At 42.5% G+C, this 27,023-nt stretch overlaps 1 protein-coding gene across 1 annotated transcript in view; it reads left to right on the forward strand.

Annotated features, from left to right (window-relative positions):
* Negr1 (neuronal growth regulator 1) overlaps positions 1 to 27,023 on the forward strand; it is a 685,246-nt gene that overhangs the window by 532,540 nt on the left and 125,683 nt on the right. The window contains exons 5-6 of the mRNA XM_051195692.1: positions 7,793 to 7,913; positions 21,428 to 21,579. Coding sequence (XP_051051649.1) covers positions 7,793 to 7,913; positions 21,428 to 21,579 — 273 coding nt within the window. The remainder of the gene's footprint in view (positions 1 to 7,792; positions 7,914 to 21,427; positions 21,580 to 27,023) is intronic.

Raw genomic sequence — 27,023 nt, forward strand, 5'->3', positions numbered from 1 at the left:
ACACCACCTCTTTTTAAAAGTCTAGATTTCATACCCACCCACCCCCGTGTCTTCTCATTTCCTGTGACTCACCTTTAAGGGTGACTTACCTCCTCTTGTCTTCTTGATCGTCCTTGAGTTCACTCTCACTTATTTCTCTTCCTACATGAGCAGAACAGCAAACATGGTATGTTTGAAATGAGGATAAAGTACTGTCTCTGCTGTGGATTCCATTTCCTACTAGATTCCTGTCTGCGATCCAGACCTTTGTTCTCTGAACTTGTGGGAACACCACAGCACAGCTTCCCCAGAATGCAGTGATGCGCTAATGTACACTTCACACCTCAACGTGCTGGAGTCAGTGTGGTTTTGGTTAAGGACTCCGTTTCTCACTCGGGGCAGGTTCATGTGTCACTGCGGGTCTGACCTTGAGCTCATGCCTGAATTGTTCATGGTCTACACCTGCTTCTGGGTTCCTGCACATGTGAGTGATAGCAGTCACAGAACAGCCACGCCTTAAAGGACTGTGCCCTGTCAAAGCATGGGCAAGAGACCTCACCACCCCAGAGCAGCCTCTTGTCAGGTGTGTGGTCACAACCATGACATAAGTAACCAATACCCTAGGGAATTGGTGTTTTCTCGTTTGGGAAGATATTCATCATGGGACACCCTTTCTGTAATCTTGTTAGATTTCTATCCTCTTCCCTCAGGCATTTGATGTAGAAGGCAGAAGGGAGAAATGAATAGTTTACAACCCCTTTCTATGATATAAATTACATTTTTCTTTAATTTCTCTTTTTCTTTCTAAATACTCAGAGGGTTTCTTTTTCTCTTCCTGTGAGACTGTGTGTGGAAGAGGGTTCTTTAGAATGTATTAGCAGTATGAATTATTCATTTCTCAGAATTAAACAATTTAATAACTGAATTTTAATCAACTTCTTAATGTTCTATTTTAAGATTATTGAAGGCCACAGTAACCAGATGAAATAATAAACCATTCAGTCAACTAAGAAACTGATTCTACCCTTATTCTGTGAGAACAGAAACCACTCCAGCCTACAGTTCCTTCCCTGATGCTTTGTGTTTACAGCGAGGCTTGGGGGTAAAGCTGAGGTGAGATGGGAAAACAATCCCACAAGAACTCAAAGAAGTCTGCCTATCACCAATATTACTGGTGTCATTGTTTAGACTGACAACAAGAATCTTAGACATGCCAAGTCCAGAACAACCACATTTTGAAACTGACACCAGTCTTCCTTTGAAAATGCAGTGTTATTTAGGTCAATAAGCAGAAATTCTTTTTACAATATTTTGTTGATTCTTAGAGTGTCACACAATGGTTGTGACAATATTCACCTGTTCCTCTTTCCCCCCAAATCCACAGATCATTCCTATCCTTAGTGTCCTTTGACTATCTGTCTTCCAGTGTCCTAACCCTCTGGCTCTTCAAATTATTTTCACCTCTTCTTCCAGGATGTTCCCCTAAGCTTTAAGTGTAGGGGTTTTGTTGTGAGTGTATTAATTAGGGCAGCAATTTTCTCCCATGGAAAAGAAAATCACCTCATCAAATATTTAACTGAATCAATGCATTGATTTTGAAATGCCCAAGCAAAGCATTCTTCTGAAGGTGTACTTTTGTGATACATGTATTTTTCGTGTTCTATCTCATTTTGAAGCCTAAAAATTACTTATCCTTTGGCCAAACAAATGAAAGGCAAAATCTAACTTACCTGGAGTCTAACTACTAAAAAGCAAAATGCATGTGGAGTTCTTGAATAGTAAAAAATAATACTCCACACCAGATTCCAGTTGAGTTAATTACTGGCTTCTAGTATAAGGAAAGCACACTTTTACAAATCAGCTATGCATTCCGTCTGTATCCTGACACAGTCCATACTCAGTGAGAGTATATGGCCATGGTTCTTACTCCCCTGAGATAACTCCTGTTTTAAAAGTTTTTATTGACTTCCAACTCAGTGCAAACCACTAAGCTAAGCCCTTCAGGGACTGTCTTGTGTTGCCTGGGCAGCAGTTTGGGGAAGTAGTTAGCACTCATTTTACAGATGAAGAAACTGAGATTTAGAAGCATTTGACTTAATGGGTGTTAGAGCCACACGTGACTGCGAGTGGAGAGGCTCTTTTCCACATACTTCACCGCTGTCTATCAGGTTAATCTTGGAGGAAGCTGAAGGCTGACCCTGACCAGAGGTTGAATTTGATGCTAAAGTCCTCAAACCATGCTTCAACTGTACTTCACTTTGATTTTTGTTATTATTATGATGGTGATGATGATATGAATTCTTTACACCCCTTTCCCATCAGCAATATTCCCATCAGCATGCTTAGTTCTTGGCTCCCTTTGAAGTTAAATTTGTTTATAAACCAAGGACATATTTCCTTTTGAAGTTTGCTGATCTGTACTTTCTCTGTGAATCAATACACTCTGAAATATTGTTGGTACATGTGCACTGAGATTCTACTGTCTTCAGAGAAAATATTTTCAGTTATCATTCTCCTCACCTGTGATTGTAATATAGTGAAGGGTTATGATACAGCTATGTGTTACACAACATGTTTCTAATTGCCCAAGCCTTCAGCTAGAATTCCAACACTGTGTGTATGCATGAGCAGGCATGCATGTACATGTGGGCACACGTGCACACACACACACACACACACACACACACACGGGATTGAACATGTCTTCTATGCTGTGATTTCTGTAAATTTTATTTTCAAAGACTGCTTTGTTGTAATCCATAAATTCTGGAATCATCATTCTCTTACATGCATAGGCTCTGTCAGGATGATTCTACCTGGTCCCTTTTCTTTGGGAAACCTACACTTCCCATTCCTCCTTGGGCATACTTCCTCATTGCAGTTATTTAATGCTCTGCCCTGATCACTGTTCATCTTTCTGAGGTATGTGGATTGGTGTCAGCCTTTAGCCGTTGAGTGTACACACGTTGTGTTTCACCTACCTTGGCTTAGGAAATCTACTAAAGCGATTCTTTAACAGGCATGCGTTTTTGATGACAAGACTGTGAGCAGCCAGATCACCAACTGAGGATGGCAAAAGACAAGAAGGTCTTTGGGCTATTGTCATGTCACTAGGAAAATGAGTCTGATTAGACTTTTAAGTGCCAAGTAGAGCATTTCTGCCCTCTGCACCTGCACAGCCTGGAGTTTTGACGAAGAACCTTTCATTATCATCTTCCTGAAGTGAATGGCTACACAACACAAGGAACTAACACCACGGAGGCAACGAAAAGGAAAGACATTGCTTTGCGGGACATCTAATCATACAAGTGTTGAGCAGTCCCTGGTTGGCTTTCATGCTGGTTTTCCCTAACATCTGCTCTCAGCATTTACCTCACATCTGTCTAACGACATTGTTCTGAAATCAGTTGTTTTTTCCTGTGTTTACGCTCCAGCTCATAGGCATGTATGACTTGGCAAAGAGCATTGTGCTTAAATGTGTTCAATTAAAGCCAATGTACCCATAAAATTTGAGGGCTCAAACACTTTAGTGTTTTAGATATGCTACATTTGAATGAATTAAAACAGTTTCTGTGGATAGGAAAACAGTCTTCAAACACAAGCATTTGACAATATGTGTGTCCCCTCTTTTGGTACAGTTTACATGTCTGGCACAGAGCAGAAACTAATAGTCACTCAGTTTAGTGATTTTTCCAGGGTAGAGACTAATCCATTTTCTTAAACTTAGAACATTTTAGTATATAGTTGCTATTTTGGACAAGTTGGAATAACAGCTGTTATGGGTTCGATTGGAAATTTAATTGGGCATAATGGTCGTCAAGCAAGTGGGTGACCCTACCCCCTCAATGCAAATACTTTCAACCTCTTACTTATTCAAAGTCACTAAAAGCCATAAGGCCACATGGCTCATAAGTACCAGAATCCTGTGGAACCTAATTATGCTACAGGTTATTAGTCAAATGACCAAAGAAATGGTATAGAACTAAGAGACCAGAATATGTCTTAAGAGATATGAAACACATAAGTAGCCAATATAAAACCTGCTGGGATTCCATGGTCATAATACTTGTGTTTCCAGCATGGCCTCGGAGAAGCACTATGGGAATGGAATGTTTCTGGCATCTTCAGACTACTAGAGTTTGAAACACTGTGAACCTAGGATTTCACTATATCATCCAGCTGCTACTGATCAACTAATTAGTTAGGTCCACCTACTGCCAATGATCTATTTAGCTATTTTTCTCCAAACCCCATGTTCTCCTTGGAGTGGCCCATGACTTCTTTGTCATTGCCAGGGACATCAGGCCAGCTCCCAAGAAGCCTGCCTGTCCCTGTTCCTTTCCTTTGGCATGCTGTTGCAGCCAACAGCCAAGGACTCTTCATGGATTTAAGCAAATGCCACTCTTCTGTTAAAACATCTGCCAAACCTCTTCTCCACAGGACAGCATCCAAAGCCACTCTGCTGGCCTTTCAGATGCTGTGAAACCCAGCTCACAGAAGCATGCGCACTGTGTCCTCTCAAATATCTCCTTGAAGCGGTTGGCCATTCTCTGGACTTGGAGAAACTAATCTTGGCTCTTATGCCTGCTTCACTTAGGTGTAGACCCCACTCACGGCTCCTTTTCCCACAGTTTGATTGTCTGTTCAACTCTTACTACAAGAGTAATGAACTCAGCCATTGATTCCATATAAACGAGATCCGTCTTCCTTCAAACTGCTTCGTGTGCATTGGAGTTTGTGTCCAGCTGTACAGTGCACTTTTATTGTTGTTCCAAGAGTTTGCTACTGGTAGAAAAAAATGAATAATTAGATGAATCGTGTTCCTCACAAAGTCTTTGCAAAAGATGTACAATGCCGTTAAGACATAATATGAATTTTCATTTTCCTAAGTGAAGTCAGTAGGAACCTTAGCTCACTTTATAGCTGTAGACATGAAATAAAATGTTCACGAGAAGCGATCTCCACACTTAGCCCTCAGATTTGTGTCTCTCCACTACCACATTTTCTAATGCATATTTCTGTTCATTGTTGCATTTTGTTGTTGTTGTTGTTGTTGCCTACACTTCCATGAGACATGGTATGCGTCTGTGCAGTCACTGTCCTGCATTGTACCTCCCAGATATGGTACTGTCTCTTTAATGTTGGCTGTCAAACACCCAATGCCCAGCCATCTGCACACTGGACTGTATAAAAGCCCTTTAATGGTGAATTAGGTTTTTATTTTGGTTCATTACGTCTGGGTTTTCAGGCAATGTTTGGGATTTCATGCGTTTGTTTGTAATGAGTCATGGCCCCCTTGACAAATGGGATACTAATTTCACTAACCCTACCATCAGCAGAAGCTTCTGACAGAGGCCTGTTGCATATGGTTATTCTGTCTTTGGTGACAGTGCTGGAAGTCATAAGAAACCATAGCCTGTTAGCATGATGAAGAGAAGATCCGGAAAGCCTCTGAGAACAGTAGGCAAGTTGTTCACCTGCACCTCCTTCAAACAGGCACCTAGCAACTGATAGGTGAGCAGCTGTGTGGTAGAAGCCTCATGTGTCTTCAGCTGCACCCTCCAAGGCAGCAAGACTTTCTACTCAAAATGAAAGTCATGGATTATTGAACTGCTCCTTATATTGTATTTCTGTCTCTATATGTACATTCATATGTTTAATTACAAGTGCACATATATTCACATTATTTCCTCACTCAAAAATTTCTAATAAACATTCTTTCATTATTTTCACTGTTATTAAAGCAATTAAAATTATTACCTTGCATTTTTTTCATTAGAGTGTAACTTAAACTTTATGACATAGAATAAAATTACTGCAGATAATAGAAGTGTTATTATTTCAAAATGAAGCACCAGGAATAGAAAATGATGAATTTAGCAGATATTCTTAAAGGAAAGACAATTTTCCTCATGTAAGAATGATTGCTCTTTCCATATTCACAAGACACTGGAACCCAGCATTAAAGCCTCCACATTTCATTGCTTTCTACAGAAACCTCAAATGTATCTTCAGTGCACACTTAATCCAGGACTCGCATTTAAGTTATTTGTACATCAAGTTTGTAGTCCTAGGAACTCCAGTGTGGTGTCGTGTAGAATCTGTTATATACAAAACTTGTTGAATATGCAAACGCTCATGAAAAGATGTTTTCATCCAACTCTTAAGATGCCCCTAAGCCTCTTCTCCCTGACAGTTTCCCAGCACACCGTGTGGGTGTCCTGTCAACTCTTCCAGTCACCCTCACCTCCTGGCGCCTTCACATTTTACTTTCTACCCTCAAAAAGTCCTGTTGGCCCCAACCTCTCAATGGCGAAGCCCATTTCCTCTACCCTGTGTGTCATCACACTGTGCCCCCTCACAGAGGTCCCCAAAGCCTCCCTCCTCTTCCCTTCTGACATCAGACAGGCTCTTCCTCAGCACAGCATCCTACAACCCTTGTCAAACACAAGCCAGGTGATATTCCTGTGTTACGGTGTACCATGTTTTAGCTCCACAAGGATCCTTACGGTCCTTCCTGGTCTCTATCCCACACCCATTTTGACCCGATCTCTCTTTGCTTCACCAAGATGGTAATTACTGTGGCTTCAGGGTCTCACAGCTTAGCTATTATCTCTACCTGGGAGGCTTTCTTCAGATACCCACAAAGCTGGCACACACAACCCCATCTGCTCTTCATAGGTCCTTTCTTCTCAGGGACAACGTACAGTTCCTGCATCCATAGACTCTAGAAAGGACACCTGCGATGCCTAGATGAAACCGCACTGCATTCCTTGATGTCTTTCCAGCTTTGAGGAGGATGCTGCAAAGATCAAACTAAAAATGGTAGCATGCGCTCTTCCAGTGCACCACACACACACACACCACACACACACACACTGCGGTCCACTTGTCACTTTCTAGCACTGTGCATTTTATTTAAGCCATTTAGCTATGGCATTCATTTGCTGTTTGTCGTCCATGTCCTACTCACCCACCCGCCATATGACTCACGTTCAGTTGCTTTAGGAATTTGACTTTGCTGTTCAAGAACTATCTGACACATAGCGAAGGCTCAGTGACCATCTGTTGACTAAAGTCAGTGGTTTGATCCATTCCAGTAAACCACTCAGTGAAGGGAAACCTGCTTTACCTGGAACACAGGGATGAGTGTGTGTGTGGGGGGGGGGAAGGCATGGAATCCAAAACAGGCTTCAGAGCTTTGGAAGTGGTGATCTTCTGGAGACGCAAAAAACGACCTCACAAAGTCACTCATCACAAAAGACAAGGGAGGGAATCCCGAGCTTCACTCAACCATGGCTGACTTCAAATTCCGCACCTAAATAGCTGTGTCCCCCTCATGCGGTGCTTAATGCCTCTGAACTTGGGTTTTCTCGTTGGTAAAATGGAGATAATGCCATCCAAGCTCAGAGCATCGCACGAGGAAATCGAGAGCCCGAAGCAGTGGCAAGTGCCAGCTGCCCGTGATCGCTCAATAAAGGGGAGTCAGATGGAGTGCGGGTTGACCAGGATACAGATGAGGTGCTCGCCTTGCTGCGCTGTTTTTCCAATAGAAACCCAGCCAAAAATGTATTGCATTTACTTTTTACTCCCCGAGAACATTCATCTATTGTCCAACTTGAAAAATGGAGCTGAAAATGATTGGTCTGGTGTTTGAAGCATAAAAACGCGGGGGCTGGTATGTACTGGACTGCCAGGCGTGAGGTTGCTTTGAATACAGACGGACTAGAATGGTGTTTGTGTGCCATCTCTGCTGAAGATTACTCCTCTTTACCCACCAGGGTGTTTTTTTGTTTGTTTGTTTCTTTTCCAGTTGCTCCTACGATTCAGGAAATTAAATCTGGCACCGTGACCCCCGGACGCAGCGGATTGATAAGATGCGAGGGTGCAGGTGTGCCGCCGCCGGCCTTCGAATGGTACAAAGGAGAGAAGAAGTAAGGGCTTTACGGGCATTACTGTGTTTCAAGCACTTAGAGCTAATGTTTGAGTTCCAATGCTAACTCTCAGCAATTTCTATAACGGGCTTAAATGAAACCCCAGCAGCCTCCTCCTGTGGTCAATCAGGATAGAAGCCCTGTGCAGGGGCTGAGGAGGTGGTAGCTTTCCGGAGGAAATGTCTACATTGGTTCCCTTAATCTCAGAGATGCCTGCAGATCCCCCTCTCCCTTCTCTGTCTCTGCCTTCCTAGCAACCATGTTTACTTGAAAGGCAACATGCCTCTCAAGGGCTTGGGCATGGATTACACAAGAACACTTGGAAAGCCATAGGGGCTGAAGTCTGTACTCTGCTTCCTTAATAAGCCAGAACCCTTCTCTTGACTTACTCTACCACGAGAAAGTTTAATGTTTTGTTTTATAGACTTATGTGTTAATATCCTCTCATTGTAAGGCCTGTGGAGGAGAAGTTGTTCCTGGAAACAGGACTAAGCAAAGGGATTTCAAAGCCATTCTTTCCCTTCTGCTTGGTATGGCTGTGCCCTTGGGATGTCCCAGAAATATTGTCAAGAGCTTTTGAGAGAGGGAAGATATGAGCCAACAGATCTCACTTTATTTCCCAGCAGTAGATTCACTCAAACCTCTTCAGTAGCTCTCACCGAGCCAGAAATGGAGACCACTGTGGGTTAACCAGAGGCTACAAGACAGGCGGGAGTGTGTATTATCTCTACCGATTGTGAAGTCTAAAGAATATAGCCAGGAAAAACGCCCAGTGGAACCCTGTGAAACTGCCATTTTTAAGTCTGAATGTTAGACTAAATACCGTCTGTACACTCAGACCATGCTCGTAACTACTTCTAGCTGACATCTTTAAAGAAAGCAGCTGAAGCCACACATTGTCACAATGAACGAGCGTGGGCATGATACAGACAGGCGTCTGGGCTTCATTGTATTTGCATGTGAATAGTGTTTACTTACATGTGTATGTAGGCATGCTCACCCCTAGGCATACATGTGGAAGTCAAAAACCACATGCTCAGGTTCATTCCCTCCCCACCGAACAGGCAGTGTCGGTGGATTATCCATCGGGTCTGCAGGGACATAGCCTCTCATTGAGCCAGAATTTGTCCTTGCCTGGGAAAGGAGGCTCTTCCTACCTCTATCTCCCCAGCTCTGAGAGTACAGACATTTGTTGCCTCTCCCGCTTTTCCTGGGGGAATGAGCATGGGCCCTAATGGCTGTCAAGCATTTTACCCCTTAGCTGTTTCCTTATCTGTCTGCTTTTAAAATCAGAATCAGAAGCTGAACACAGACTCCCACACCAACAGAAGTTTTGTCTCCATCACGAAGGGTGTCCCCAGCATGCTTTGTTCTATGTTTGGAAATGTTTCATATGTGCTTCTCGTCATGGGAAAGTTCCAGTTTCTCTCCATCATTTTACTAATTAGCATCCTATCCATACCAACTTCATAGGGGACTCTGCGCTTCAAACACCTTGGGGTTAGATGACATGGCGTGCAGTTCCCCTCATTCCACTCACTGATAGGTTGTGTAAGGCATGGAAGCCCAGTTTGGGAAGTGCATTTGTGGTGATCTCTGTGAACACTGTCCTGGAGAGTGCTGCTCTGTTCTCTGAAAGCCAGAACTCTTTCTCCCCAGATACAATCTTACCTGGTTGCCTAATAAATATCTATGAGCACGAGGCACATCCTAGCAATGTCTGTGGTAAACGGAGACTCAATTCTTCCTTCCATTAAGACAACTCTGCAAGAGCCCCTGAGCCTCCTGTTCTCCACAGAAGGCAATTTAACACTGATTAATATTGTCTTACCTACCTTCCACACTCAGATTTTAATTTGTAGCATTTAGTTCCTAAAAGCTAACAATAAGAGTCACCTGTCCTCCAAGTGTGAGGTCCTTTGTTGGTACCTGCCTCATTTCCAACAGCCTGTAATGCTCTGGGCTCATAGCCTTTCCCAAGTCCTTTAAGCATTGTCAAAAAGGCTACAGTGATCCTACGGTACCTTGGCAGCTTGTAGCAAACACAGCAACGGGATAGTAAGGCAGGCATAAAGCTTCAGTCGTTACTGGAGAAATGGGCTGTAGAACCACTTGCTGACAAGGAAGGTAGATTAATTCTTCCACCATTGTTTCACACATACACCACACACACACACACACACACACACACACACACACACACACACACACCACCCCTGAGGAATATGTCAAAATCAGGGGCACATATGAAAGGTAAAAACACAGTCAGCCCAGGTGGCAGGGTACATCTATCATTGTTTGAGTTATAGCTGAAGAAATGTCCAAACTCCCAAATACTGCTAGAACCCCTTCCTCTCAAATTACTATAAAGCAGTTTAGATGTGAAAGGCAAGAATCTGCCCACATCCTGGGCTTTTCAGCTGTTTACCTCATCAAAGTGAAACTTGCCCATTGCTCCATGGAGGTAACACTCTGAGCTGCTAAGATAGAGTCTAGTTCCTAAGAGAGAGAGAGACAACAGATACCGAGATTCTCCTTCTGTTTGCAGAAAACAAAGCCTTCCCTACGCATCTGCACCTGCTGGGGCAGTTGGTGGCAGAGCTGCCATCACATAAATCTTCAGGCAGAGCCCATGGGGTCAAATCCTTTACCCCGGAACTCGGGAAAGCTCTGCAGTCTATCAAAAATGGCTTGAAAAGTCAAAACACCAAGAGCACTAGCATTTCAGTTTGATTACTGATTTGCAGAACTAAAGATGACTCACAGTAACACTCTAATAATGCCTAGTGATTGTAGTGAAGGACACAGGGACAGAATGAATTGAGGTACATGCTGCAGGGGACAGACATAGCAGGTTTCATAATTTCTTCTGAGCCCCCAGGACCCTATCCAGGAGGAAGCTTCTGTCAGAGACCCCAACAAGATGAAACAGTTCTTGCAAGCTCTTTGACTCCTAGAGGTTTTTCATCTGCGACCCTTCAATAAACACCCAGAAATAACCTACACAAGGTTTTACTTGCATTTAAGAAAATGTTTACAAATGTCCATGTATTTTATGCCATATGGTGATTGTCAATGATAAACTTTCATTCAGATAAACACACACACATACATACATACATACATATTCATACACATATATGCACACACACATGAACATGCACACACAGAGAGACTTCCATTCATATATAGATGCACACATGCAGACACACACACATGCATACACAGACACATTCACACACATATGCACTTGCCTACACACACGGACATGCACACACATGCACACACATGCACACACATGCACAAGCACACACAAATGCAGAGACTCACATGCACTCAGTGACAAACTCATACACACACACAGATGTATGATCATATACATACATGCACACATGTGAAGATGTGCACACTCACACATAGAATTACAGACACATGCACACACACACACACACACACACACACACACACCACATCCACATGGCCAGGGAGCTGTTGTGGTGGGAGCTCCTGGAGGATGGCCTTAGTCATTTGCCGTGTGGATATCTCCACTGACTGCTTCATATCACGACATCAGGCTTTCTCCAGGATCAGTGATCTAGGGAACAGCAGGATAGAAGTTGTGATACTATACTTCTCATGACCTTGTGTTAGAATCAGCACCGTTACTTCTGCAGTGTTTTTTGAGCTGTATAGGACAGATCTGCTCTCTACAGGAGGGGACTATCAGGCATAGGTGTAAAGATGTGAGATCATAGGACACCATCTTCAAAGATGGCTACCACACACCACGTCTTATTGATGATCTAATTGCATTTCATACTAGAAACATTGCCAGTTTAGCTTATTGCACTGTTTAACAACCATCATGAGAGTGACTGCATTTGCATGCTGTTTTGTTAAATCATTAGCCATTGCTACAAAGCAGGGATTTTAAACATCCTACCCTTTGCACACCTGCCAGGGACAATCCTAATAAGCTTAATTTTATTCTACATACATTTTAGTACTGGGAAAAATTAGGATTTGAGATAATTGATATAAAGTACCAAACATTTAAACTTTCTTGTCTTGATAACACTAGCATCCTGTGTTAGATCATAATGTTTTGCATGATTGCATGGGATAATTTTCTCCTCATTTTTCAAGATTTCCTGAAATTCAAGCCCGAGGCCCAGAAAGCCTTGCTTTTCTGATTTCTCTGAATCAGGTAGATTGCCTGAGGCTTTTAGATTATATGTAGATTTATTAATTCATTCCACATGTACAAATATCTCAAAATACCTACTGTATTCCGTAAATCCATAGTTATCAATTACAGACATAGTAGTAAACCAATAAATACATCTCAAAGATATAGTTTTAGTCATTCAGCATAGCTGCCATAAATTGGTTTAAGTCTTTAATTCCATGAGTGTGTCCTTCCTAACCGATCACCATAACTTAAGATAGGAACATAAAAGCTACAAATGAGCTAGAAACAAATGACTCCAGTGAATTCAAAAGAAATTCTCAGTGAAACATTTAAAACTATCAATTGATAAGTTAAAAAGTAATGTGCTCCTAAAATTGTACTATTTGTACTTGACACTATAGGAACTATACCATCCTGCCTTTTTTTTAAAGCAATACATTCCCAGCTTAGTCTCTGCAGCTGTATTATTTACAACATCCACACAAAGAAGGAAAAATGACTGTGTGGCCAGCTTAGCATTTATGTGAAGGATGAGTCACCTCCATGCACTAAGCATTTGTACAGAGACTCACATAAATGTGTGCAGAGATTCACAAATAGGTGTGCAGAACTCAGTGTAGGAAACGTACAGAAAATTAGCCACATAGAAGACTCAGCAAATGTGATGACCTTGTAGGTCAGTACCTTACTTTTCCTTTCTGTGATAAAGCACTGTAACCAAGGCAACTTATGTGGTTTCAGAGGGTTAGAGTTCATGATGGTTGAGTGCAAGGAGAATTCAAGTCTTGATCCACAGCCACGAGAGAGACCGAGAGAGAGACAGAGAGAGAGGAGACAGAGAGAGGAGAGACACACACAGAGAGAACTGAGAGACAGAGAACTGAGAGAGAGAGAAAGAGAGAGAGGAGAGACAGAGAGAGGAGACAGAGAGAGGAGAGACACACACAGAGAATTGAGAGAGAGGAGACAGAGAGAGGAGAGACACACAGAGAGAGAACTGAGAAAGAGAGAGAGAGAGAGCACAGAGCATGCATGAGGAGATATCTCACTGAGAAATGTGGTTGAAATCGGACATTACCTGAATCTGGGACACAGGAAAGAGCTTTGTAAGTGTCCCGTGTGATGATAAGAGACAGAGTCCACCATTTATTCAACAATTGTGTCTGTGCTGTTAAAATTCATAGCTATCAACTCAAAGCCAAACTCTGATCTGCTACTTTCTTCATGTTCCCTCAACAGCGTGCTCTCTCCACTGCATGGCAGCCCGCCACAGTCTATCCTCATTCCACTTCTCTGATTACAAACCTCATACCCCTGCCTTCCACCACCTGAGCCAACAACATGCCCTCCTTTAATCGGTGCCTTTGCGCTAAGACCCTGGCATATACACGCGCACATGTGCATACACACAAGCATATATGTGTACCCATATGCACGTATGAACACACACATTCACACAGCACACGCACTCATGCACATGCATGTATATGTATACATGCCCACATGCACACACATGCACACATTACCATGCCCTGTCCCCTGATGCTCCTGTATGTTCCCTCTCACTACCCAGTCTCTAACCTCAGTGAAGATGCCCCTGTCCCCAGCAAAGTCTCCAGAGTCTTTCATTAGTGGGATTTTATAGGGTTTCTGAATGGAGAAGAACCCCCCCCAAGGCCCAGGTGGGCATGATCCAAGGGCCAATGATGCTGGACACACAAGCTAATCAAAGACATGCTGGAAAGTATCTCCAAATTGATTATGATATGCCAAAGGTAATTATTGACCTGGACCCTTGTGGGAGTATTGCAGAGCCGAAGCAGGCTTCAGCAAGAACATTAGAGCAAAGAGAAAAATTGAGGGAAAGTCACCATAAGGAAAAATACGAAGAGGAAAAGTGACAGATGCTCCTAAGAATTGAAAGTGTTTCCCAAGGGAGAAAGGAACTATGAGACTCCTCTTCTGTCTAGCTCAGTTACCATACACATAGGTGCAAGCTCTGTTTACACCTGTCTTAGGGTTTCTATTGCTGTGAGGAGACACCATGATTATGGCAACTCTTACAAAGGAAAACGTTTAGTTGGGGCTGGCTTACAGTTTCAGAAATTTAATCCATCATCATCATCACGATGATGGGTGGCACACAGGCAGAGGCGGTGATGGAGAAGGAACTGGGATTCCTACATTTTGATCCACAGGCAACAGGAAGTGAACTGTGTCATTGGGTGTGGCTTGAGCACTCCATAACAACACACCTCCTCCAACAAGGCCACACCTGATAGCGCCACCCCCTATGGGGACTACTTTCCTTCAAACCACCGCAACACGCAAGGCCTTTTACTCCTTCTCCTATTATTCGGAGCTTACTGTGTTTTACTATGAGCCATTTTCCCTTGATAGCTCCAGGATAATACCTCCTGCCCCAGGAGGAGACCCTCGAACTGGATTCTTGGATGTTTACCCCATCCTCGGATCCATCAGCATAACCACTTCTCCTCCTAACAGCTAGTCTTCTGGTGATGATTTTTTTTTTTTGCATTGCCTCTTCCTGGCAACCGACAGGACTTTTGTGTAACTACTACCCGTTGCATGAGTGAGTTATGGTCATGGTATCTATAGAGTCACGACTCCACTCCTGTCTCTGCACACGCAAGCTCACACTTGTGCAGCTCTCCAATCACAAGTGTGCACAGGTGAGTAGAGAAGAGGTTGCCCTGGGTTGATCCCTTCAGGGGAACTGTCCATGCTGTTTTTGAGAAACAAGGTCTCTTAGGGGTTTGGGTGTTGTCAAATAGGCTAGTCTCGATGGCCATCAAGCCCCACGAATCTTCCTTTTTCCATGTCCTCAGAACTGGGATTCTAGGTACATGCCACCAAGGCTGATAGTCTCCTTTTTGCTGTTTGGTTTGCTGGTTTTATTTTTCAACATGGGTTTATGAGATCAGGCTCAAGACCTGGTACTTACAGTGCAAGCATTTTACCCCCAGTGACCCATCTCCCCAAAGGCCTTTTCAAATGGAAAAGGGGGAGTACATCCAAATTGATCCTCTGGCCCTAGTCAACATAATGAGAAAAAGGAAAGTGGTTTCTGTTGCTCACCCATGGCTTCCTTTTGTGTGATTGCCATCTCAACAATAGGTTTGTATTGTTACGCTTCTGCATAAAACTTAGCATTAACCAACCCCTCAGACACCCAGCTATTAGGAAAACAGTTCAAGCCCAGCTTCCAGATTCAGTCCTTGCCAAGGTTGTCAGGGGTATGGAACCCACTATTAATAGGGGGAGTTGGCCCTGCACTGTAACCTCTGTTTGTTTTATCTGGGGCTTAAAGTGTCCCCCCCAAAGTAAATCAAACTGTGGCTAGAAAAGCAGCCCCAAAGTCTCTGATCTAAAATTATTAATTTCATTAAAATTGATAAAGTAAACAAGGCATACATTTTAAGTAGCTTAATAAAGTCTAAAATCATTAAAGTATCCTAATGTATTATAATAATATTAATTTATTCAGATGAACAACTAAAGATAGATATCCCCTTAGGGCTCAGGCACTGATGCATAAAAGTCTTCAGAATGCTCCCAGGAATAAATTCTGCCTTACTGTTCTCCAGCCCCAAGCGTCAAGCCACGCAAGAAGCTAGGAGGTGGCTACGGCAGCACACGTGTGGAGCTCCTTCCCCAATGGTTTGCTGCCTCTCTCCTTCACTCTCCTCTTGGCTTTTGGTTTCCCTTGATGGCCCAGGGGCTCCCCCAAAAGAGCCTGAATGAGAACGATAGTGGGCACGACTGATATGCAGTTTGGCGTGTCTTGAAGGCACAGTGCCAAGGTCTTTGCCTTTATTCATTTCCTGTATTTCAACGTCTAACATTTGACTGTGGCCAGAGCAGCAGGGTATCCATTCTAAATGACAGAACCTATCAGGGAACAATGGCTTTGCCATTGTTCGTCATAATCTAGTGCCTCTGCATTCGAAGAACATATACTTAAAGAGTACACATTAGTATTTTCATACCCATGGTTGGCTACTGGGTTAGTTTCTCCCGGTTCACAGATTTAAAACAGGAAGGTTTAAAAGGACACAACAGCCTAATTCATGTAGCCGAGCATATGACAACCATTGTGTGGCAGGCCATGCTGTAAATGGCCAGCACCATTCTACAATGTGCCTAGGACGCAACCAACAACAAAGGCATCCAGAAATGTTTCCGCTCAACAGTTTCACACTCGTAAGGGCAAGATGGACATGAACACAGAGCACTAACAAACGTGAACACGTGCAGCTAAATCCTAGTTAGGGCATGTGATTGTCATTAAGCTGGTAACACAGCCAGGTCAGGTGGGGCTCAGCAACACAACTCTACTAGACCTTGAACTCTGCAGACAGTTTTATAACTAAATAAGTCATACATTTGGCCCATGCCATTCTGACCATGTTGCACAAGGAGAGATATTTTTCCCCCTCCAGTTATATAGTGGGCCCAACATAAGAACGGCAAGCAGTAACTCCTGCCAGTGGGGTGTGAGCTGGGGCCCAGCTCCAGGAGGGAGGAAGAACACATTTGCTGCTTCTCATCCCAGGCTCTGTGCAGCCTGAGAGACTGACTCCAGAGGAGGCCAATGGCAGCTGTGTATAAAGCTCCACTTAGGGCAGAACTAAGCCCCAGAATTAGTCACAAGACCTAGAAGCATATCCAGGAAGCTCCCAGAATGAAAGCTTGCTGTCTAGTTGACTTCCTACCCCATTAGACTCACTGCCTGGATTGAGCCCAGCATGCTGTCCACTTTATTCCATGGCCCAACTCAACTTTCCAGAAACATCTGTCTCCCAGGCTCAAAGAAAACATCCAGTTTCTGCTTGAAGAGGTCAGCACTTAATTGTTACAGCTGTGTGAACACCAGCAGTCAGGAGAGATCTGGATTTGAATATAGGCTCTGTTAATTATTAGATGGTAGAAGATGAATTAGCTTAATTTTTCTAAACTTCTGTCTCTTCATCTCTAAACTGGGACTAATAACACCTACCTCCAAGGGTTGCTGAAAAGATCCATTCATATTCCCAGCGAGTGTTCACTGAATTAATGTCTTAACACCACACATTCATGTACACAGACTGAAGAATTTCAGTTATAGATGCATTGAGAGCAATTACCATCGTCCATACATATACGTGAAGCATCCCCATGCACAATGAGAATAGAAATGCAGTCATGGCTCTGGACCTATGGCATCTTTTGTTAATTCTGACCTGGAAAAAAAGAGCAGGCAATAGTCCCAAAAGTGGAGTGCACCTGAGACAGAGCAAGGCACAACGATGCTACCCCTGTTGTTTGCAACCTTAGCAACTGATGATGCTATGTTGTTGGATTTTCTCTGGTGACTTTGCTATTGGCTCTCTTTGTCACCTTAGATAGTTATAGCCCAAAGGAGATGATGACTGTAATTTGTGATCATTTGATAGCTAAGTACCCCAGGTTTCCATATGCTACCTCTGTTGCTGGAAGATACAGGACTCTATTCTAATACAGTGATGTCCTATGGGGCTGTGCTCACAGTAACCCACAGAAGATGCTAGCAAAGCAAACAGCCTGCAGCTCACAGATATATGAAGCATTGGCAAAAGACAGAGAGAGGCTCAATGCAATGACCCTCCATTCGAAGCAAACTTCATCTGGTGCCAGGAGTGGAGGGCAGCAGGGTCTGCAATAATTGAAGGATCTTACACTTAGGTCCTCCCAGTAAAAGTAAACAAGGATAAATGACAAGATACTTCCTTGTAAGTACCACATGCTCTGGCTATGTTCTTGTAAAGAACAGGGGGCCTGGTGTGTGACATTAACTCCTAGTTCATCAGAGATTCTCTTCCATTGTAGGGAAAGAATACAAGAAGCCAATTATCAGTCAATATAAAAGAGTATAAGAACAATTATCTATCTCCATCTCATTCCTTTTTTTTTTTTAATTCTGTGATTTTTCAAGATAGGGTTTCTCTGTGTAACAGTTCTGGCTACCCCTGAACTCACTTTGTAAACCAGGCTGGCCCAGAATTCACACAGATATGACTGCTTGTACCTCCCAAGGGCTGGGATTAAAGGTGTGTACCACCATCCCCCAGCTCTGTCTCTGTATCTATAGGACCTCATGTAGCCCAGGCTAGCCTACAACTTCCTGTGTGACTAAGGATGACCTTGAAGAACCAGAATGCTCACCCTGTCTCCACTACCTAATTAGAAATATATGCTATCAGACCCATCTCATAAAATGTTGGAGATCAAACCCAGCTTTGCATTCTAGAACAGTGATCTACAAAATACCTTAGGTCCTCAGCCAAGGAAATATCTTCATAAAAACAGTATAGTTATAATTTGAAATAAATCTTCAAGAAGAAAAATAAGTCATAAATTAAAATATTCTCTTACTTGGTTTTAATCACAACAAGGGCATACATGCTACAGCTCTTAGGAAGGCTCGCATTCTGGCATTTGGTGACTAGGGTGGGTTTCATCTGTGACCAGGGCTGCCCCTCTTCTTTGGTTTCAGTATTTAGAAAGCCAGAGTTTGTGGTAATCTAGTCTCTGACCACTTGACATAGCACCTCTCCCTTCATAATGATTTAGTAAATGATTTTAGAAGTGATTGAACATTTAATAAAATTCTCCAGGCATCTTGGGGGATTCGAAGAAGATGCAGAAATCCTGGCTGTAGTCTGTAGGGCTGTTTTGTCCAGCAAGACAGCGCCCCTTACCAGCAGGAAGTAGTTTGGAAAGAACGACGCCCAAATTCCCAAATATTGTGTATAAATGTTTGTTTTCATTTAATTGGACTGTTATATAAAATTAAAAAAAATCAGAACCAAAAAAAAAAATTCTCCAGCCATGATCCCTGTGACAATAAAAAAAAAAAAAAATCACAGGTGTACATCCTGTGGATGCACGAACCACTGAGTAGTTGCACTCTCTCAAAGACAGCTTTGCAAAGCACTCCAAGAGAAGAGCGTGTCTGAAAGGGTGTTTAAGGGCTCAGCAGTTCTCTTAACTTTCAGCTGTGGGAAGAAGTTAGCTACAGACCTCATTAATTTCAGGAAAGTAGCTTCCCCTAGAGACAGTCCTGAGGGAAGTCACTCCACTCTCTCATCGTCCCCATCATCTCCCGGCTGTTGGGTTGGGGCTCTGAAGTGCTGCTTCCATAACTGTGCAGATGTTACTGCTGGGATGTTACAGCAGGAGATGCACAGAGCACGGGCAAGCTGCATGCGTGACTCAGTGACATCTGTAGCTTTGCCTTACTGAAAGGCAGGAAACTGGAAGTCAACTCACCCAGAGAGATAGCTGTGATGAAGATAGGCAACAGAGCCAAGGAACATCTGAATGTACTCCCTGGAGAACATCTCAGAGTTCAACCAATGGAATACTCTAGTTCATTACCTCTCGGTTCTGTAGCAATGAGACAGTTCTGGTTTGAGGTACATTGAGGATTCAGGAGTCCTAGAAATTGCAGAGCCCTTGGAAAATGTGTCTCTAACAGACATGGCCACAGTGACTTAAACCCCAGTATCAAAGCAGGCTGGGAAAGGACAGTAATCTGTACATGTAATATATACAGTAACTTTAAAATAAAGTATGTAAGGGGATGCATGCAGATGTTGTGCAGTTAGTAGACTGCTCACTTAGCCCTGGATTCAATCTCAAGCATCAAATTGTATTACTTAATTAATTAATCAACTGGTTAAAGGTGTTAGTGTGAGGCATGAAAGTATACAATAAGGCACTAGGAATGTAGCACATGTTTTCATAGGTTTGAAATGTCTTTGTCCTATTTTATCATTTAGAAGTGGGGATAATTATGACTCCTGAAGTTTAAATTGTGTTTTGTCTTTATTCTGCTAAAATTTTATTAATCTGTTTAAGGTTTGCATTTTGAATAAGTCAAATTGAACCACTAAGGAAATAGAAGTAATGCCCAGAGTAATCATATCTTGCTACTTTTTATTTTCATAGCATGCAAAATGGTTGGTCAGCATTTAGTGCGAGATACAGAGCATGAGTCAATGCAGACTCGTGAGGGAGGCCATGTATGAGCTTCCTCATGATCAGACACGTATGGTACTGAAACTATCATATATGAGAGGAAAACCTAATTGGCCATTTGCAGGATAAATTGACCTACCTTGTGTCGCTGTGTCTCTTTGACATGAATCTTAGATTAATCAAGTAGAATCTGGTTTTATCCTCGTTGAGACAGGATTTATATTTATAGAGAAAATCTCTTCAATTTGGCTTCATCTCATTGATTACCCTGACTCCATTGACCTACACAATACTCTGTGCACTTGGGACACCACTATAAATGGCACACAATTCCAACATCAAAGAAAGCATCTCCCTGTAATCTGTACTTTTTTAGGAGATTCAAATAATTCAATCTATCCAGAAAACCCTGTGTATGTGCAAACTGACAGCAGTGAAAGAGTAGGTTACATACAGAAGAGAGTCATTTAAGAAACAGTAGAAAAACACAAGCCAGGTGTCAGGAGGAAATGGTCTGGATAACAGGAACAGCAGGAGGGCAGGGTCAAAGGTCAAATCAGGAAGAGGCGGAAACTGGGAAGAGGTGTGACCCGACCCATTACTACAACATGGAGCCATGCCAACTGACTTGCATGAGGGCCTCAGGTCCTGTGTCTGGAGAGAAATATTCAGGAAGTCAGTAGTATCAAGTAAAAGTCAATCCTAAAATGAGACAGACATGTTGCTGGCTTCCAAATGCTGTCTGCATTACTGCACATCTCTCTCCAGGCTAAAGGAAGTCATCTCTGCCATGGTTGCCCATGGCAACAGCTGTATGGCATTGACTTTTGACTTGGATCCTATCAAGCTGTAACATATGATTTCAGAGGAGTTGCCCACGAATGTCATCCAAAGTGTCAGAGGCTGCTATAGACTAGCCAGCTTGTGCAGAAGCAATCAGCCCAGACTTTGGTCCAATGTAATCTACTTCCTTTTTCTCCTTCCTGGGATTTGACAGATGAGAAGCATTTACTCTGTTGGGTTAATTTGTATACTAGGAAGAGTGCACATGAAGACCATGGTCTGGCTCGTCATGTGGCAGGCTGATCCATCAAAGTAAAGACAGCTATCAAGCCTCTCTTCTCCCTCAAGCCCACCAGAGTAAGAGAAGTGTTGGGGAACAGAGCTCACACCATGCTGCTGAAGCTCAAGTAGACGCCATTGCACTGTAGCCTACAGGTTTTCTTGACAATTCCGCCTAAACTGAACTTGAAACTGATGATCAAGATTCATACTTACCCGAGTGTATTCTGTCTTCCAGGCTCTTCAATGGACAACAAGGAATCATCATTCAGAACTTCAGCACAAGATCCATCCTCACAGTGACCAACGTGACACAGGAGCACTTTGGCAACTATACTTGTGTGGCTGCCAATAAATTGGGCACAACCAACGCCAGCCTGCCACTCAACCGTAAGTAACAAAGCTTACTCTGGAGGCTCCAGCCTACTCTGCATGAGCAGAAATGAAGCCCAGGAGTGGAATATGCACACCTTAGGCTTTATCCTAATTTAGCACGTACCTTAGAAACAGGAAGTGTCTTCTGAAGTTATCTGTGCATTTGATGAGAACCTTATAATACTTGTAAACTTCTACATGTAAAGTAAAAATGCCTTAGAGTTACAGGGGTTGGAGTTTGTTACCGAAGTGGCTGAAACACAATCTTCTGATCCGGGATGGTTAATGGGGTTTTGTCTGTTTTGTTTTTGTTTTTTTAAAGTTTTCTCTTGCAGCATGGAATGACCATGACTTAAGTTTGCTCTAGGCTGTGCTTCTTTCCAACAGCCACCAAAAATACACATTAGCGAATGAGCGAGCATGGACAAAATATTCTATCTTCCTACATAGCACGTTTACTCCAAGTGTGTCTTGAAATACAATGTAGACGTTGGTTGAGATAAATGCAACATTATCAGTGCATTAAAATGCAATGGGTTGTATCTTGGTGAGTTTAAACCAAGAGCAAGCTGGGCCAAACAGTCAAAACAGGAAGAAGATGGATTCACTGCTGCTGGTAGAATGTGGTCTCACTGACAAAACTGCACCTCCTATTCAACAGAGAAAGTATGGGGTTGTTATTTAAAGAGCCTGTACTTGTGTATATGGGTAAGAATCTGAGGGTTGCTACATCTGAGCAGAATACTTCGGAGAAGTCATGGATTTTAACAGAAAGGTAGTGGGCCCATCAGGGTTGTGCTTAGCTGGGGTCATCAGCTTCTATTCCAAAGACTGAAAAAGGCAGCCATGAGCACCTTTGGGCATGCTCCATTTTCTCCAAAAGTTTAGCAGATGAAAGGAAGGGATACTTTGAAACTGTATTAGTGTACCTGCCCTCAAGGTGTCTGCCTGTCTTCAGAGCTCACACTAATGCATCTCAGGGACTGGAAGTGAATGAGCAGTAGCCCTGGGGACCAGCAGGAGGGCAAGATCTACTCTAATGCTCTTCTCAGCAATTGCCATTAGTACCTTTTGGAAGCTGAGTGACTTACAAATCGTTACACCCATAAAATACCACTCATTTTAAAACCGGGTCCTTTTCAAAATATTCAGAGAAGAGTGACGCAGACTCTCTGCTTCAGTTCAGCAAGGCTGCCTGAATTCTTCTCCTTCCTAAGTCAGCATTCTTACTGTAACATGGCACACATACCTAGGAGAGCCTGGGATGAAAACTTACCTGGGAAGACGCAGATGTAGTGTCATTCAACACAGACAGGGCATTTCCCCTTTGCAGAAACCACAATGGGAATGGGATTTTTGTCAACATGTTCATTATTTTAGCTCAATATTTCCTAATGTTTCTTAGCACTGATTTTCGAAAGAAAACAAAATCTCTGCCATATAATGGCCTTCTGTAAAATCCTTCCTAAGTTCTTCTCTGCAGAAGATTTTATATGACATCATGGTTAGTAACAAAAAGCCATTGAAAATATCAGGAGCACTTTAAATTCTAACTTGACGTACATATTCATAGCTCTGTAGCATACTGTAAATATTTTATATGGCTTAAATATTCAAACATATGAAAGAATAAATGAATTTCAAAAGCAAAGAAAATCTGAGGGTTAATAACATGATAACTAGCTAGAAAAATTTGTAAATCACAGCTTATTTTCAAATGCAAAGAAATAATAACTCTGACAAATTATAGACAAATGTCACTTATTTAAATGTATGTGATTTTTAAAAAAGTGCTCCAAAGTATGGAAATGAGGCTACACTCAATTTCTCTCTCTCTCTCTCTCTCTCTCTCTCTCTCTCTCTCTCTCTCTCTCTCACACACACACACCTAACTATTAACACAATTTTAATGATTTGTTAATAAAGACAGAAAAGACATCATTGATAACTGTGAACTGATGGTCAATGATATTTCTATATATGTAAACTCTTCCCTATAATAGCTGAAGCTCTTCTGCTCTAAGTATTTCTATTCCGTACTATAATTATTATTTTGTTTTAACTTTTATTTCATTTTTTGTGGTGATAGAGATCAAATTCATGATTCAGGCATTCTAGGAAGCAAGATCTCCAACAACTATAGTTGATTTTACACATTTTATAGCTTTCTGTTGAGTCCTATGGTCTAACAAACTCTATCAATATCTCATTAATCACTTTAGCTGCATAACATCAAGCACAGCGCCCTACTACTTCATAGACAACCAGTAACTTTTTAATAGATAGAGAAATTAAGAACTGAGTAAGAAAATGAATAGACTGATGAGTAAATGGAAGATGGGCTATTTTGTAGCTGTGGGCCTCCCTCAGCCTCTGGAGGTACCGGGTGATGACCCAAGCATTAGAAATGACATTCACTAGGTTTTAGCCTAGGCCAAATTGTAGCACTAGTTCTATTTGGTCTTAATAATAGAACTCTGGAGTCAAATATTCAGGGGTGAAAGCTGAAAGACCAGAGAAGCAGAGCATCTAGCTACTAGAGTTCTTACCTCTATGAAATCCTCAAACTGAAAAAGATACTGAGCTCCTGTCCCCTTCCCGCCTTATCACTTCCTCTCTTTGCTCAGCCGTCTCACTTCCTGTCTGTCTTCAGACCTCTATGGTTAACTAGTGACTAGCTCCACCCTCTGACCTTCAAGCAAGCTTTATTTGTACAAACAAAGTATCATCCCACCAGATTCTATCCAAATTTCCTAAAGGAATTTGTCCATTTTATCCTCACACAACTCAAAGACGGGTTCTCCAATCCCCCTTTTGCAGATAAGGAAACTTAGGAAGAGTGTGTTAGGTGACAAAGATTATCAGATGCAGCCATGATGAAGCTAAGTTTGAGTCCTTACTGTCTGGCTCTCAGATGTGAGCTCAGAGCCACTCTACCTCATGACCAAAACTTAAGAGCATAAAACCACCACAGAGTGAATAAATGATTGTGGTCACTTGAAACATAGTTTAAAAATAATGTCTGTGTATAACTTTCCTCCTCATAGGTTTGGTCAGTTACTGTCTATAGTCTTTGGGATGACCTGTGAGACCATTTTAGTGTTCTTTTGGCTTGTAAAATCTCACATTTTCCAGATCATTAAAGAGATGCAGGACAATCTGTAAATTCAGGGTGAGCCATAGATAAAGACTATGTGAAGGTAGGGAGAAACTAAATATGTGTGACTATTGTATGTATGTTTTATATCATGGGAGTCAAGCGTGTTATTTGAATATAAGTTTTACTACATTACCTATGTTTGGATTTATGTAAGATACATGTGTTTCAAATCCTTAGTTAACTCACTTGTAAATTGAGAGTAATCATAGTTCCCACCTCACAGGGTACGAGTTTAATGCACCTGTCCCTTTGCCTGGAACAAGTGGGGTATTCAATAAACTTAGTTGTTGTTAGTATATAATTACATACACTAACTCTTAGTTCAATGCATCTGAAAGAATACTACAGTATACCAGGGATAAATGTCTTTATCTGATGGCTGTTTATCTACTGTTTGCCTGGGGGCTTCTCTAGTAAATAATCCACTTGGGTGAAAGGTGGAGGAAAGCAGGCTTGAGATAATCTCCTAAATCTAACTCGTAAGCATGCCTCATGCCTCTCTTAATGCAGAGACCGGGATTTGTGAATGTTAATTCCACATCAAATGACCTGTCCATGGCATAATAGTTCAGGCATCTGGGATCTTCAAAGTGTGAAGATGGAACAAACACACAGTTTCATGTGGCACGGCTGATTCAGTAGTGGCACCCGCTTCTCCAATATGTATGTTAATGGTCTGCAATGTTGAAAGCCACAGGCCATGTGTTGGAGAGAGCAGAGCAAGTAGATGGATAATGTCCCCTCAAGGAGCTCAGACAAGTGAGATAGAAGACCAGGAGGATAAATGAGTCCAGTATAGAACAGACAACGATGCCATTCTGGAGTGGAGAAGGGGCTCTTAATGCTGCGGTCACAGGGGCCCTGAGGGGGTTGTTCCCCTAGAGAATCTAAACTCACTATTTGAATTTTAAGCAATCAATATGCAACACAAAACATCATCTGAGCTATCATTCTCAAATTCTCTGAGGCAGGATTTTCAAAAGATCTCTCAACAATAATCGTGAGCATAGAGTGCAATGGCCCAAATGATACCATCATGACCAGAGGCCAGAGGAGGAGTCTACGCTCCCAGAGCTGGGTGCATAAGTAGGTTGGTCTTTGGTAGGAGGCAACAATGAAAGATGGAGGGTCAGCAGAACAGTTTACGTCCTGGTGGTGGAGAATGAAACAACCAGATCCGCTAGAGGACATGCCGCTGCTTTCCTAGGGCTACAGTAAAGGGTAAGAAAAATGAGATTATGAAGAAAGTCTGGAAAAACTGACAGGTTTCAGGACAGGCTTGAACAGGTGTTTCAACTTTATGCTTGGAGTCACTGAATAGTTTTAAGAAAGGAATTATATGAACATATCTGGATTCTGAAAGACTTTGTTAGATACATGGGTAAAGAAAAATAGCACAAAAATCATAGAGAACCCAAGGTGAAAGCTGAGAAATAATGGGGAAGTGTGAGGTGGTGGCCAGACCTGCAGAGGATGGGAAGGGGTAGGGAGCAGACTCGAGCTGACTCCTGGTGTTTGTGTGGATGACTTAACCAGAAGCAGAGCATTGACAGGGAACCGTTACCTTTAGCACTAGGGAAGACGAGGAGTTCATTTTCAGACATGTTGACTTGAGGCAATGTCCTTTAGGCAGTTAGACACAGAGTTTAGGAAGGAGACACTCTGGAAGTTACCAGGTCAGGATGAAGATTCAGTGATAAGAACAGGTCGGATTGCTCATTAAAAAAAAAAAAAAAAAGGTACAGTGAAATACATGAAGGAAAGATATCAAAGCATCTCCATGAAGTGAGGACAGCAGGGAGAGGCGCCACACAAAGGAGAATCATGGAAAGCCAGGGGCAGCCGAGGCCTCTACCACCCAGACCAGAGGAAAGCTAATGATGAGCCACTGCTGTTAGTGGAATCTCTGGAACAATTACCATAGAAAACTGCGAGCAGGTGGCAAGCTTAGGTAGACTGGGGTTAAATAAGAATGTAGGAGTTGAGATGTGGGCGAACACCACACTTTCTTGGGGCTAGGCTGCACAAAGGAGAATGAGAGCTGTCATTGTGGATGCCTCCATTGAGCATCTGGTCTACCTAAGCTAATAGTCTAGAGTTCATGTGCCTGCCAATCACTCCCAGACCTGCAAAGCTGCTGCCCTGGGTCTCAGTGAGTTCCCGAGCCAGACATCAGTGCTGGTTTCTGCAGACCATCCCCATCCATATGAGGTTTGCCTCTCCCTCTTATTTAATTTCTGGAAGAAACAAAGAGGAGCTTTCATTTCCACATACACCCACCATAGAACCCTTTCACTTA

Source organism: Phodopus roborovskii, unplaced genomic scaffold (genome assembly GCF_943737965.1).
Source record: "Phodopus roborovskii unplaced genomic scaffold, PHOROB, whole genome shotgun sequence".
NCBI lineage: Eukaryota > Metazoa > Chordata > Mammalia > Rodentia > Cricetidae > Phodopus > Phodopus roborovskii.